At 41.9% G+C, this 15,981-nt stretch overlaps 1 protein-coding gene across 1 annotated transcript in view; it reads right to left on the bottom strand.

Annotated features, from left to right (window-relative positions):
• The window catches only part of LOC135113523 (uncharacterized), a 37,980-nt gene extending 23,076 nt beyond the window's left edge, over positions 1–14,904 (bottom strand). The window contains exons 1-4 of the mRNA XM_064028772.1: positions 14,740–14,904; positions 11,430–11,537; positions 6,701–6,988; positions 933–1,087 (exon numbers count right to left, since the gene is read on the bottom strand). Coding sequence (XP_063884842.1) covers positions 933–1,087; positions 6,701–6,815 — 270 coding nt within the window. The 5' untranslated portion in view covers positions 6,816–6,988; positions 11,430–11,537; positions 14,740–14,904. The remainder of the gene's footprint in view (positions 1–932; positions 1,088–6,700; positions 6,989–11,429; positions 11,538–14,739) is intronic.
• Positions 14,905–15,981: the final 1,077 nt, after the last annotated feature.

Below are 15,981 nucleotides of genomic sequence, written 5' to 3'. Positions count from 1 at the left end.
ATCAGGTCATGGTTATTTAAGGGTTTTAGTGAAACTTTCGCTGTTGTTTTAGACATATTTCTGACGTCATGACGTCTGCTCTCCAACTAGCCAAAACTCCTCCATCAATAGAAAATGTCAAATTTTTTTTAGATATAATACCCCTTGTGGCTTCTGCCACCTACCCAAAAAATATATCTAATATCTTTAATTTTTTTTTTTCTTTATTTCAGCGTGATGGCACCACTGCCATCTTGTTTATCTATAAAACTCAACTCCTCGCTCAAAACATTTGCTGAAAACTCTAAGCTTGGATGGTTCAGGGCTTGTACCTTCCTCTCCTCTATCCTCCAACCATGTCATGGTACCCATTAAGATCGTATGCAATAATGTTTTCCATGGCCTCGTTGGTCTTAACCCTCGAAAATCTTATGGACCTGATGGGGTTCCTCCTCTTGTTCTTCGAAACTGTGCCCCCGTGCTTGCACCTTGCCAGTCAGATGCTTGCAACTCTATCAACATCTTTCTTTCCTTCTTAGTGGAAGTTTTCTTACGTTCAGCCTGTTCCTAAAAAGAGTGACTGCTTTAATCCCTCAAACTACCGTCCTATTGTTTAATATCCTGCCACGTCTTTTCATAAACGTCCAGTTAAACAGCTCACGCAGGGTAGCCATAGAACAACTGACTTTTAATCTCTAAAGTTTCAGACTGGAGCAGAGCAAATTTACTATTGTTCAATGCCTGTAAACTCAATTCATCCATCTATTAACTCTACACAACTTTCTATATTACTAACCCTTTTTTTTCTTATCTTCTCTGTCGGAATATATATTGAAAACAATGTTACAATAGTAATTGTTGTTGTTGTTGCAGCTACATCGTAATTAGCAGTAGTAGCAGTTGTAGTACTGGTAGTAGAAAAGTGCTGTAGTAGTTACTCATAATGAACTAACCTTATAATTTCCTATTTTGTCGGCCACGAAGCCTCCGAGGAAAGGGGTGAAGATGTTAAAAGATGACTCAACGGTACTGAATATCCCGGTGTGGGCGATGCTGAGGCCGAGCGCCGCCTGGTGCACCGTGAACTGCGGCCATAAGATCACTATTGCTGCAACAAAACCATGGTAAGACTCAGAGTACTCGTATATGAACCACATCACAACATTAGTGTCACCATCACTCACCATCACTGGCAAGTCATTTGGTTGCATCTTGTGGCTTTACTTTAGATAATAATAGAAAACAAAGTTCTCGTCCTATTTTTAAAAAATGTGTACACTTTGAATAAGTTTTTTTTTTTCCTCATGCACTCAATGCTTTATCTTCTAAACTACAAACTACTTACGTGCTATCCATTGTTGTATCATTTTGTGTAAGCTTGAAATCATGCATACTTTCTCAATGTTCAGCCATGTGTTCCTTTTGTTCTAGCTTTAAATTATCCAAACTTTTTTTCCATATGTAGTCTTATTCTCTTTTCATCCAATCCTCAGATTATCCACTTTTTTTTTTTTGTACCGAAATTTGTGTTCCTTCCATCCAGGCTTTAATTATGAATACTTTTCTTATTTAACTTCAATATCCTTATATCCAACCTTTGCATCATCCAAATCTCTTTTTTTTTTTTTTTTCCATATTTAACCTTATTTCCCTTCACTCCGAGCTTCATGTTATCCACAACGTTTTTATCCAGCCTAGTTTTCCTTCTGTACAAGCTTCAGATTGTCCACCTTGTATAACGGGAACCATAACAACGGTAGCGCCACAAAGTCAGCTTCAACGTTGATTTCAGTTACTATTCCTATCATTATCGAGGCCACCTTCACCAAGCCTATTTTAGCATAATGATGATGAGGTATTCCCTCATCACTATCACCAGCAAACACCACAGTCACGTTCTCCACATCTACATTTCTATCACCACAATAACCATCAGCAGGAAGTCTTTAGTTTTGTTTCTCTGACGTACTGCTGGTACTCTCTCTCTCTCTCTCTCTCTCTCTCTCTCTCTCTCTCTCTCTCTCTCTCTCTCTCTCTCTCTCTCTCTCTCTCTCTCTCTCTCTCTCTCTCTCTCTCTCTCTCTCACACACACACACACACACACACACACACACACACACACACACACACACACACACACACACACACACACACACACACACACACACACACACACACACACACACACAAGGGGCAGGTAGTAATATTCCAGAAGTAGTTCAGAGATGAAACAGTAACACTGGTAAAAGTTGAAGGAAAGTTAGGAAGTGATCACTTTAAAATTATGTTTAGTTAGAAAGAGGAAGAAGCTTCTGGTAGCAGAAAGATAAGTGACCTTTATGAGAGCGGATTTAAAAAAAAACTAGGAAGGTGCCTTCAGAAAGTTGATCGGCGGCTGACAGAAGGGAAAGGCCAGGAGAGATCCTGATGAATGAGGTAGAGGAAATGAGGTGAGGTGTGGGGGGAAGGGGTCAGGCTGACAGGTCAAGCTGATGTGTTTGAGGTGAGGTTAAGGTGGAGTGGGATTATGGAGGATTATGGAGGGAAACGGCATAGGAATTATTAGATGTTGATGATGAGTCGTAAAATATTTTGTTAATAGATTACGTAGTCCAGATAAAAAAAAAAAATCCATCTAGAACAATAAGATCAAGGAAAAATTAGTGGATGAGAAGTACGTTAAAACATTCCTTAGGATAAAGAGGTACAAGTGAGAGAATTAAGGCAGGAAAAGAGGATTTAATGCCTCAGTATAATGAATTATTTACAACAGTTAAGAAGTTGATGAGGAAATCTAAAAACTATTACGAATTAACGGTAGCTAGCCTGGCGAAGATCGATCTAGGGGATTTTCAGAAAAGTAGAACTAAGAATAGAGAATAAGTAGGTCCATTAAGGATATCTGATGGAGGTAGTTTTAGGGAGGACAGTAAATTTCTAAATGACATTCTTAATGGTTTCCACCAGGAAAACATGCGGGAAAGGCCGAAAATCGAATAGATTTTTAGAGTTGAAAATTATGATAAACTGATAGATGTTATATCATCCATATCCATATAAGATGGATGTAGGCGTGTTAGAACCACTACAAAGCAGAATGGCAAAAAGGGTAAAAGAGATGAAATATATTTTTTACGAAAAGAGATTTAGTAACTTAAAGTTACGGTCCATAGAGAAGCTTAGATTAAGAGGGGATCTACTATTTTTTTTTTTTTTTTCTTTTTAAAGGATACAGGCCAGGGACAACAAAAGAGCGAAAAAAAAAAAGGCCCACTGAGGTGCCAGTCTCAAAAGAAATGTCGAAAGGACCGTCTAGAATCATAGAATGCGTCTTGAAACCTCCCTCTTGAAAGATTTCTAATCATAGAAAGGAAGAAATACAGAAGTAGACAGGGAGTTCCAGAGTTTAAAAGAAAAAAGAGGATTGAGACTACTGGATAACTCTTGCATGAGAGAGGTACAAAATAGGAATGAGGGAAAGGATAATGTCATGGAGCGTGGCTGCGGGAGGAGAGGAGGCATGCAGTTAGTTAAACAGAAGAGCAGTTAGTCTGAAAATATCGATAGAAGATAGCAAAAGATTCATTACGGCGATGAGAAAGAGGCTGAAGATAGTCAGATATGGGAAAGGAGTTGATAAGGCAAAATGCTTTTGATTCCACCCTACATAGAAGGGCAATGAGAGTGGAATCCCCCCATTCATAGGAAGTATACTCTATACACAGAGCAGAGCAGACGGATAAGGATCTTGTATAGTTAACAGGTGGGTTGGGATGAGTAAAATTGGCAGATACGACTCAGAAAGCCTAATTTCATAAAAAAAAATTATTTTGACTAGACATGAGATGTGAAGTTTCCAATTTAGATTATAAGTAAAGGACACACCAAAGATGTTCAGTGTAGAAGAGGAGGGCAGTTGAATGTTACTGAAGAGGGGGATAATTATGTGGAAGGTTGTGTCGAGTTGATAAATGGAGAAATTGAGTTTTTGAGGCATTGAACAATACTAAGTTTGCTCTGCCCGAGTAATAAATTTTAGAAAGATCAGAAGTCAGGCGTTCTGTGGCTTCCCTGCGTGAGTTGTTTATTTCCTGAAGCGCTGGACGTCCATGGAAAGAAAAAAAAAAGTGGAAAAGCGCAGAGGGGTACCATCAGCATAGGAGTGGATAGGACAAGAAGGTTGGCATAGAAGATCGTTGATGAATAAGAGGAAGAGATTGAATGAAAGAACAGAGTCCTGAGGAACATGTCTGTTAATTGACTTAGGAGAAGAACAGTGACCGGCTATCACAGCAGCAATAGAATGATCAGAAAGGAAACCTGAGATGAAGTTGTAGAGAAAAGGATAGAAGCCGTTGGAGGGTAGTTTGGAAATTAGAGCCTTGTAGCAGACATTATCAAATGTTTTTGATATGTCTAAGGTAACAACGAAAAGAGGATAACCAAGACTCAATAAGGAAAACCAGAAGATCACCAGTAGAGTGGCCACGATGGAACCAATAATGATGATCAAATATAATATTGTGAAGTGACAGATGTTTAAGAATCTTTCTGTTGAGGTTATAATGAAAAATTTTACAAAGGCAGGAAATTAAAGCAATAGGACGGTACTTTCAGGGACGAGAGTGGTCATCCTTTTTTAGCAAGAAGCTTAATATAGACACTTCCAGCAAAAAAGGAAAGGTAGATGCTGACAGACAGAGTTGGAAGAGTTTGACTAGGCAAGGTGTAACCATGGAGGCACAGTTTCAAAGAATAATAGGAGGGACCCATCGGATCAAGAAGCCTTCTGAGGGTTAAGGCCAGCAAGAGCATAGGAAACACCATTATGAAGGATCTTAATGGGGAGGCATGAAAAAGCCAGAGGATTGCAGAGAAGGAAGAACAATCCCTGAATCATCCAAGGCAGGATGAGGTGGCATTGGTGCCATCAGGTTGAAATAGAGGAGAGAAAGATGAAGAAGAAATGTTGTTGGGGATAATTCTGGCTAGGTGAAGAGAGTTGATGGAGAAAGATTTTGACATTTTTTTTATTGATGAAGTAGTTTTAGGTAGTTGGAGTACACTCTTGGCATTATTTCGGTCAGAAATATAAAGCGCATGAAATTCAGGTGATTCAGAGAGATTGGTCTCTGACACGGAATCAGCTGTCATTTCATGGAAAATCGGAATAATACCTTCTCAGGTCCTCCCAATTACCAGAGGCAAAACGTCAGAGGTACCTTCACTTCCTCAGGAGGAATTAGAGCCATAGGATAAGATACAGATATGAGATAGTGATCGGAGGAGCTCAACAGCGAAGATAGAGTGACAGCATAAACAGGATTAGAAGTTAGGAAAAGGTCGAGAATGTTGGGAGTATCTCCATTAGGGTCAGGAATACGAGTAGGGTATTGCACTAATTGCTTTAAATCGTGGAGAATAACAAAGTTAAAGGCTAGTTCACCAGGATAGTCAATAAAGGAAGAGGAAAGCCAAAGCTGGTGATCTCTATGAAAGGGAAGAGAGTAAGGATGTGCTTCAAAGAATGTTTTTATAGTTAAGAGGAGATAGGTGAGAGGTGTATAGGACAGATGAATTTAGATTGAGAGTGACTGCAGTCGTAGCCAGATGGTTGAGAATCTGAAAGATTAAAGAGTGTGAACAAGAGCAAGTTAGCTTGTAGAGCACATAGATGGAACATCCAACTTTGGATTGAAAAAGGGGATGAACAAAAAGAGGAGGAAATAGTGAAAGGGTTACTGTCATTTGCCTCAAACATCAGCGTTTGGCTGAGGAGAATAGGAGGTTTAGTAGAAGAGAGGTGGTGTTCCACAGATTGAAAGTTTGATCAAAGGCCGCAGATGTTGCTTATGTTAATGAAGAAAGAGTTGAGGGGCGTGCCAAGACACTTAGGGTCGTTACCAGAAGAGCAGTCAGACCTGGGGACATTTGTGGCTCCCTCCCAGATGGGAACTTTGAGGCTGGTATACGAGTTGCCATATTTAATTTACAGTTTTGAGTGAAGAGTGTTCTTGTACTAGGTGCATGTAGAATTCTGTGAAGGAAGTAATCATTGTCTCGGCAGGTGTCTACTGCCTCCTCTTCCTTTAATAATATATGGGATATAATAAGGACAACATAACCAAAATCCTCAAGGTTAGTAGTCGGGATGAGACAAGGAATAATGGCTTCGAGCCTGATAAAGTTAGATTTTTAGGAAGAGGTAGGAATGAATTTGGCTTCAAATAGAGTGGCAGATGTATGGAATAGACTTAGTAGTCAAGTTATTAATATTGGATCATTAGGGGCCTTCAAAAGAAGATTAGATAAATACATGGATAAGAATGGAAATAGATAAGTATGTTTCATGCAGTGACTGCCAGGTGTAGACCTGTTGGCTCCTTGCACCTTCTCATATTTTATGTTTCTTTGTTCTTAAAAGATTAGATTGATCATTCAAAAATTCAAACACATGAAGAAACATAAACGACGTTGCAGAAAGAAAACGGCATTTTCAAGGACTCTGGCATGTTACATCGACTACACTTAGTAGGCTCTGGATTGAAGTGTGGTGCCTTCGATTTAGGGAAAGTTTGATAAGAAAAAACGCAAACACACACACACACACACACACACACACACACACACACACACACACACACACACACACACACACACACACACCACACACACACACACACACACACACACGGAGACGAAAGATTAATTAACTACTTACCCGCGAGGTTTAAAAAGTAAAAAATTTTGTACAACAACAGTCTTGGTGACGTTAAATCTTTGATGAATCGTCGAAAGCCTTCCTTCGGACCTCTCCTGCTCTCCTGTCTTCTCATCCTTCACTATCCTCTCACTCCCATTGCCCATTACTTTTCCCCGCCTCGTTCATCGTGCCGGCCTGCTGTCTGTTGTCTGCTGCTGCGAGCATATTAGTTTGTGTCGGACGCTGGTACGGGTGTGGCATGGACTGAGATAGCTGAGGGAGTTACTGTAGGAGAGAAGTTGTCACCTGGAAGGAAAGATAGTACCGTAATAGTAGGAAAACATCATTTACCTAGGATACAAGTTGGGAATAAAGAAGTGTGATACGACATGGAAGAGAAGAAAGTGCAGGGAAAGAAAAATAATGGTAAAACAAGAGTGGATGGTGGATGGTGGAGGATGACGCAGTTAGTAGCCTTGGCAGTGACTGCCATGGCTGCTCAGGCACACCGAAATGGCCAAGTGCAAGAATAGAGTACATCACTGAAAGACACTGTCAACAACAAAGGAAATTATCAACCAGATGATTTGCTTCAGTGAGTGCTTCTTTTCGTGTCATTGGTGGTCATGGTATTAAGAGAGAAGTATCAAATCCCTTTCTGAACTTTTCCATTTAATTTTTTTGGAAGCAAATTATTTATTTATTTTTTTTTTTCAGCCATCTTTACAAGAGAGAAAACAGATTGGTCCTCCTCTTAATGAATCGTATGTCTTGGTTGGGAAGGGAGGCCCTGATAGCAGAGGTCATCAGCTATGCCCGGTGATCTCCCGGGATTGCTAACTGCCCAGTCATCATGTAACCGATAATAGTCTTAAGATTGTAAATGGTCATCATCCCTACTGCCGTGTTTGGTCTTTTATGTTTGTCACAATCACATGCTAAAATAATTGATTATCGGCTTCATTCTCGTTTAATTCGTGGCACGACCTGGAGTGCCCTGTCACTGCCTGCGACATTCGTTCCGTGGTCTGCTTTCTCTCTCTCTCTCTCTCTCTCTCTCTCTCTCTCTCTCTCTCTCTCTCTCTCTCTCTCTCTCTCTCTCTCTCTCTCTCTCTCTCTCTCTCTGCCTGCCTGCTTGTCTGTCTTTTCTTCTTCTTCTTCTTCTTCTTCTTCTTCTTCTTCTTCTTCTTCTTCTTCTTCTTCTTCTTCTTCTCGTTACGTAAATATGGAACGTGTCATTGGTTATCCAGCTGTAGCTTGTATGTTGTCCTCTTGTTATCTAATTCATAAACATGTTTTTTTCACTTTCAAGTCATACAAATTATCTTCGTTTTAAATTTATCTAATCTTCAAGCGGTTAGCATTTTTTTTTATCATTTATTTGTTTTACTATAATTTTGTCCTTGCCTCTCTATTTTTTTTTTCCATGTTATCTAAGCAACAAAGAGTTATTATTTATCTGATTCCCGTCGTACAGGTTATCTCCGTTTTCAAGTTTTGACTCCCAAACTCTGCATTAGTACCCCATCTCTCTTGTACACTTTCGCCGTTTTCATGTCAGTGGCAAGAAGGAAAAAGGAAAAGATGCCTTGAACAGCGCGCCGTAAGGTCAATCAAACAGTTGCTCATTAACCTGGACAATTTCAAACTAAGAGTGAGTATTTTGCCTGTTTTCAGGACAGTATGTCAGCATATTTCCTGTTGTCGTAAATAGATGAGTTAAGTACGAGTAAATAGTTTACTAGCACGAGTCAACAGCTTGCCCTATACCAAAGTGTGAGGACATGATCCACCTGAAGACAATAATTAAGGAGTTGCCGAAAAGATATTTCATCTCCCCGCTATTAAGAAGACAGGATTTTCTGACTACAAACAGTGAGTCCACAATGAAGCTTCTGTATTTCCTTTGTTAAACTCTTAGGCTGCTATTGTCTCTACTCAGACCCGATATAATGGTGTGGGGCAGGCTTAGAGGAACATTGTAAAAGACCCCGCTTACAGCAGAACGAGTGATAGAGTAGTTCTGACTTTTACAGATTATATTATGTAGGTTTACTTATGTGTAACGCAGGTATCATGTAATCATAAAACATTCAAAGCCTAAACATTCAGTATATGGCTGGCGTCAGACGTGGTGTTATATAATAACTGATACCATCCGTGGGGAAAGCCAGACAGGTTATGCGAGTTAAGTGACCGGATGCTGATTCTCTCTCTCTCTCTCCTCTCTCTCTCCTCTCTCTCTCTCTCTCTCTCTCTCTCTCTCTCTCTCTCTCTCTCAAATCTGTATGTGAAATTTCCTTCAAAAACACCATTGAATATCTCTGTTACCAGCCACATTCCAAACCTGCCAATACTTGCCAGCACATGTGAGGCAACACCGCAGCATTCTTGACGAGAAGGAGAGAGAGAGAGAGAGAGAGGAGAGAGAGGAGAGAGAGAGAGAGAGAGAGAGAGAGGAGAGAGAGAGAGAGAGAGAGAGAGAGAGAGAGAGAGAGAGAGAGAGAGAGAGAGAGAGAGAGAGAGATTTTCTCTTTAGCTTGCAGGCAATACTTTGGCAATATAGCGAACTAAGAAGAGAACGGTGCACATTTGAACTTTTCTCTTATCAAATTCGGTGCGTAACGGAACATCAGGAGTGGGCGTTTTTCAGTTATTTATACTATGTTGTGTGTGTGTATGTGTGTGTGTAAGTAAACTTGCTGCAATAAAGTACGTCACGCTCACAAAACAGCACGCGTCACCTGGCGTCCCGCTGCGGCGCTGACTCGCCACTTGCCGCGGCCACCACGCTGGGAAAGGAACATGCGCATATTTTCTCTCTTTATTTTCAGCCTTTATGATTTCAGTGTCCTCCACTAATAGTTATTGAAGCGTTTAAGCTAAGTACCTCTCCACGCACGTGGGTCTGCAAGGTCGCAACTGCTTGGCTCACTTCCTGTGCCTATTCTATGCAGGGTAGACAGGGACCAGAGTGTGCAGGGAGACAAACCTAAACTGTCTCCACCCTCCCGAGGATCCTCTCGATTGTGAGCTGATAGAGGAAACCATTACACCGATGTGATTTTTTTATATCTATCACGAACATTTTACCATTGCAGAATTATTTTCCTTTCGGTGGAGACACTCACAAGTACAATGCATATAATGTAGATGACATTAAATAGACAAGCAGATATACCGCAAACAAGGAAACTTGATCTCCTTCACGTAAATCTCAGAACTAACTACTTTCGTTCTGTAACCTTCAGTAAAGTTAGTAAAGACGCCCTCAAGTGGAGATGTACCTCCAATAAGGTTACAGATCCAGTCACAACCACAACAGGTACCAGTATAACACTGCTCGGTAACCCAAACAACTCGCGCGTTATACCGCAACTACCTCCCCACCCAGGCAGCAGCGAGGTGTATTGTGGCGCCGTTCAAGGTTAGGCTGTAGTAACGGGAGGCCTCCTTTTGTGTCGTATTCTGCAGCCATCTTGCGACCTTCTCTTTGGTTTTCTAGTTTCTTTTCGCAGCATTCTCGCCATGGGCTATACTGTTCTCTCCATTCAGTTTATATTGGTTTTTTAGTTCGTTTCAATAGTATTTTTTTTTCATAAGTGATGTGGATTTTTCTTTAGATTTGTAAATTCTCTGGTTCATTTCTGCGGTATTTCCTTTTATATGAGGTCATTCTTTAATCTCTGTAGCTTTTCTAGTGTGACAGAAGGATTTTCCCTTGTCATATATTATAAGGTTATAAGGTTTGTGTGTTTATATTTAATTGGTTTTCCAGTATATTTTCAAAGTATATTCTCATCAAAAGTTTTGTAGTTCATTTGTACAATACTTTCGCTACTGGCAATCTTGTGCAATGTTCTGAAACTTAAAAATATTCCACTCCGTGCTGGGAAATAACATTAGTAAGTCTATTGATTGTTATCTTTGGTGCAGTTAGCCGAGAACAATTTCTAGAGTTTATTGTATTAAGAGCCCTGCAAATACCACGAGCTGAGAATGCAGTGGTTGGAGTCCGTAGCCGGATAATGCTGCTCTGCCTGAAACGTTTTGCAAGTGCAGCGTGACATCTGTTCTTTGGGAAGCTGTACATATTATCACTGTCTGCTCTCCAAGTACCATCACTCCGAAGAGCGGTAGTGTCTTAGCAAAGGTGAATGAGTACAGAGAGAAATGAAAGACGAAAAATTAATGTGAATGCAAACAAAATAAAAAAAAAACTCAGACTTGATTGACTGATTGGGTATTTACTTGTCGATTGTGTTGACCCTCTGGTGGATAAAGAGTGTGACACTTGGAATTCGACTTTTTTTTTTTTTTTTTTTTTTGTGTGTGTGTGTGTGTGTGTGTGTGTGTGTGTGTGTGTGTGTGTGTGTGAGGTCTTTTGTCTATGGCGAACTAAAGATGCGGGACACCACAGGAGACGGTGAAGGCAGGTCCAGAATTACCTGCAGAAGAGTCTTTAAACCTTCCTCTTGAAGGAATTTAAGTTATAGTCGTGGAATAAATACAGAACCAAATAGCAGGAAGTACAGACTATGAACTACTCCATCGTTCACTTCTCTTGCTCTTAGTAGTGCCTTTCAAAATTATTCTTTTAAGGTGCCACAAGCATGGAGTCACATAGCACTGAGAGAGAGAGAGAGAGAGAGAGAGAGAGAGAGAGAGAGAGAGAGAGAGAGAGGAGAGAGAGAGAGAGAGCAAACTCACAATATGCAAGCGAGATGCAAGACTCAAGAATCCTTACCTGTCGGTGCACTAGCTGGCAAAGCAGACTGGTGACTGGCTCTCCTCTCCACCACGCGACCTTCCCGCGACTGACCAACGCTCCTACCCGCGGACTGCAAGCCTCTCTCTGAAAATGGAGGTGAACAGAGTGTGATGACTATTCCTTCTTTCAATAGTGCACGGCTACCTACACCTGTTCTCTACTCTTGGGTTCATGAATGGAGTCGTGTCACGTTTGAGGGCAAGCCATGTGTGTACAGGCTGCGGAAGGTTATCCTTACTTCACACACCCTTACGCTAGATAACGTAAAGTCCCGCGATTACTCGGGGATCTACTTTATATCTGTGTCATAGATGTTGAGTGGATGAAGGCCACGGCTGTGTGTGGCGGGGTGAATGACCGGGCATGGAAACAGGCAGACAGGAAGGCAGAAACAAAAAAATACAAACGCACAGAGAGTCAATCCCACATTCTTGCAGGCTTTTATTCTGGGGCAAAGCATGGGAACCTCCGTGCTCTGCGGTAAACATTCCCCGCCTTGCGCCCACACTCACCGAGACGCTGAGCCTGCAGGGACGCACGCGGGGACCTACTGAGGAAAGAGACTGGTGGAATGAATGCATCCTCTCAGTGTACTGCAACATGCGGGCTGCAGCACCTTACCTAAGGGTTTTCCCAGGTAGTCTTAACTGGTTCAATTGTCCACTGGTTCAGTCGTCCACTTGTTCAGTTGTCACTGGTTCAGTTGTCACTGGTTCAGTTGTCCTAGAACCTCTTTCTTTACCTACATCAAGGTCAAGTACGAACACGTGGCAGCACCGGACATGCCACACGTCGCCTGCACTGTGACGCGGATTCGTATTTGCAGTGCGTTCAATGCTTCGTACAGAAGATGGAGATTCAGGAGGAGGGAAGGGACAAGCGGAAAGAGGGAAGTGACACTTGAGCGCTCTCAAGGTTTCACACGGTTCTAGGACAACTGAACCAGTGACAACTGAACCAGTGACAACTGAACCAGTGACAACTGAACAAGTGGACGACTGAACCAGTGGACAATTGAACCAGTGACAACTGAACCTGTGGACGACTGAACCAGTGGACGACTGAACCAGTGGGCAATTGAACCAGTGACAACTGAACCTGTGGTCGACTGAACCAGTGGGCAATTGAACCAGTAAAAACTGCACCAGTCGACAAGTGACAATGAAACCAGAAAAAAATGGTAACAAAAGCATATTAAAATTCATTCATTAAGAAAGATTTACCTATGCATCATGAACTAGTGGCGATACTATGGTTCAGTAGTTTTTAGAATCATTCATGTAGTAAAAATATAAACCAACTGATATAATCACATATAGTGCACTACAGTGTCCCCTATTTACACGACCTGCATATTAGCTACTGCTCGCAAATACAGGAGCTTATCTACTTCAGCTCTATACATCTTAATTTTAGTGGCGAGTCGCTGCGCGAGTTTGATGTACTTGTTAGTGGGTGCATCGCGCCGATGTACTAACGCATTCTGGTGCACTAGACGCTGGACAGCGATGTCCCGAGCGATGCCCTTCAGAAACTTCCACATGGTTGGGTGCGCACACATGTACACTGATTTCAGGACTGACGACCATGATGCCGTAGCAAACAGATAACATTTTTTGACACTGGTTCAATTGTCACTGGTTCAGTTGTCACTGGTTCAGTTGTCACTGGTTCAATTGTCACTGGTTCAGTTGTCACTGGTTTAGTTGTCCACTGGTTCAGTTGTCACTGGTTCAGTGGTTCACTGGTTCAGTTGTCCACTGGTTCAGTTGTCCACTGGTTCAGTTGTCCACTGGCTCAGTTGTCCACTGGTCCAATTGTCACTGGTCCAATTGTCACTGGTTCAGTTGTCACTGGTTCAGTTGTCCGGGCACCGTTTCACACACAAGCATAGTACGTAGATCGGGACTTGCAACATGCGGCACATCTCTCTGACATGGAGGTCAATGACCCAGGCCGTCCCTGCCGCTGCTGCTGTCCTCACACCGTCCCATGCACCCATCCCAGCCAGTCCTGCGCCGCGCCCGCTACACACTCCACATCTCACCTCACCCCATCACACCGCACTACGCTCTCGCCTCACTATACAACTCACAGATGGCGGAGGCATGAAAGATGCAGTCTTATCTTACTGCCACCTTCATTAATTAGTCTTTCGTGTCACACATGCGGATGTCTTTCAGTCTTTACTTTCTCTTGTTGGGGTTTCCATCTCACCGTTCTCTGTGCTAATTGTTTCCTGCCGCACGCGTCTTTTAACGTGTAGAATATAAAACAAAAATAAACAATTCTTACTCGTTTCATAACGGCTGACTCCTTTCCTGATAAGCAATACGATCCTTAAATTTTCTGTCTCCCGTTCTGGCCCGTGCATGTATCCATTACGGTGAAAATGTAAGACAAAGAAACAGGTCTTGCTTGCTTCAGCAGAGGTTGATCCACTCCAGAGCGACAATGCAAAGCATTCACTTTTCTCGTGTAGTATTTCCTCTCTCTCTCTCTCTCTCTCTCTCTCTCTCTCTCTCTCTCTCTCTCTCTCTCTCTCTCTCTCTCTCTCTCTCTCTCTCTCTCTCTCTTGTCTTCTGCGTTAAGATCAGCTTCATACGCCTCCTCTTTTTACAGTTTGAACGTAAGACAAAGAATAGGTCGTCTTGTTTCAGGCGGGGTGGACTCAGGCCCTGGCTGTCCACCCATGGTTATGTAACTCCGTAACGCTCAACACTGGCCGCCACTCACTCCTTCCCCTTAACCCTAAGACAAATCGTTCCTCCTCCACACGGTGGCAAGTGAAGAGCAACGTCTCTCAGTCAAGAAACGTGAACTTGTGAACTTTAAAGCTGCCAGGTTTTTTTTCTTGCTAAGGAAATATCTTTGTGTTTCACTCCCTTGAGGTGTAGATACGATTTTCGTTATTGTCTGCATTCCTTCACAATAACGCCATAAAGGCATGATCTAAAACAGTATTTTACGTGACCCTGAAATAGCTATGCTGTCCCTTTCTTGCCAGCCAGACACTATCACCATTCAAGAATATTATAATAAGAAACAGCACACACATTTCGCGGTACACTGACATCACTTTCCATAACGAGACAGGAACGCAGTCTGTTTTGTCACAGTAGTAGATGTACTGTATGTGTAAAAAAATAAATAAATAAAACTCGCATCCACATTCTTTACTCCACCAGCAACACTTCTCGTAAGCAGACAAGAACATCTCCACCTGTTACACCAAAACAAACACGTTAACTGGCTCACAAACGCAACTTTTCTTCCCTTAACATACCTTGATGCACTGCCTGGGTTTATGCACCACATGGGCGTCTTCCCGTCACTCGTGGTTGTGTGGGGACGTGTGTGCCTGTCTGTGTTGTCGCTTGGACAGACTTGCATGGTTCTCTCTCATCTGCAGCGGCCTCACTGTTTTCTGCCTGTCAGGTGAGGCAGGATTGCCAGCGCGGTGTTTTACTTCACGTGCAGCCTTGCGAGTTGCCGGGTGGGGTTTAAGCGACGAGCGAGGAAGCGGATGACATGGTTGCGGTGAAGGCGGTGGGGTTTTCTTGACGGGGTTTCTGATTTTGTAACGTTGTTGTTATTGTTGCTGTTGTTGTTCGGAGGGTGGTGGTGATGGTAGTTTTCTTCCCTCTGCTCCTCCTCCGTAGAATATAAGAAAGTAAGGGAAGCTGCAACAAGACAGTGAGTGAGTCTACACATGCCAGTTCCTGTACAATATATATTAATTTAATGTTCACCTATCATGCCTGTGCTTAAATGTAGCTGATCTTCCTTTAAACTCTTTATTAACTTCGAATTAACAATCTGATCACTTCCAGTCATTTCACTCTGTTCCAGTCACCTATCACTGAATTTCGAAGCCAGTTTCTTCCTGTTTGCTTTTCAAACATAACTTTATCGATCTTCAGTCACTTACATCTTCTAATATTTTAATTATTAACAACTGCCAGAGAAAGACGTGCATCTTTTTATGTTGGAAGAGAACTATCAGAAACATTACCTTGCATGGGGTACGGAGTGGTGCAGAGAGATAAAACACTATTAGATTAGGTTAGGTTACAGCAGATTAAGATAAATTAGGTAACACAGCTAATCTAAGCTATCATAACCCACCAAAAAATTAATATAACTTGGCTGGTTGATATATGTTGTTTTAAATAGACCAGCACCTAACTCAAATTAATCCTGAATTAATGAAAAGAAAGAAGAATCTCAATATATTCTCATCTATACCTCGCTGAGGTTGTGTCAGACACGCTATCTTGTATTAGATCTCGAACATAATGCAATAGACGTGTGTACAGCACGTGGTGTTGCTGATCGCTGATTCCTTGGTGTCTATAATTACCTCAAAGGACACAAGTGTCAGATTTCCCACACCACACCTGTCCGTCTGCCTCGACCCTGCCTTCCTGCATAACTCATTACTCTTCTTCTTCTTCTTCTTCTTCTTTTTTTCTTCTTCTTCTTCTTCTTCTTCTTCTTCTTCTTCTTCTTCTTCTTATTTTTTTCT

This window comes from Scylla paramamosain, chromosome 2, assembly GCF_035594125.1.
Source record: "Scylla paramamosain isolate STU-SP2022 chromosome 2, ASM3559412v1, whole genome shotgun sequence".
Lineage (NCBI taxonomy): Eukaryota > Metazoa > Arthropoda > Malacostraca > Decapoda > Portunidae > Scylla > Scylla paramamosain.
This window is presented reverse-complemented; position numbering and strand designations above follow the sequence as displayed.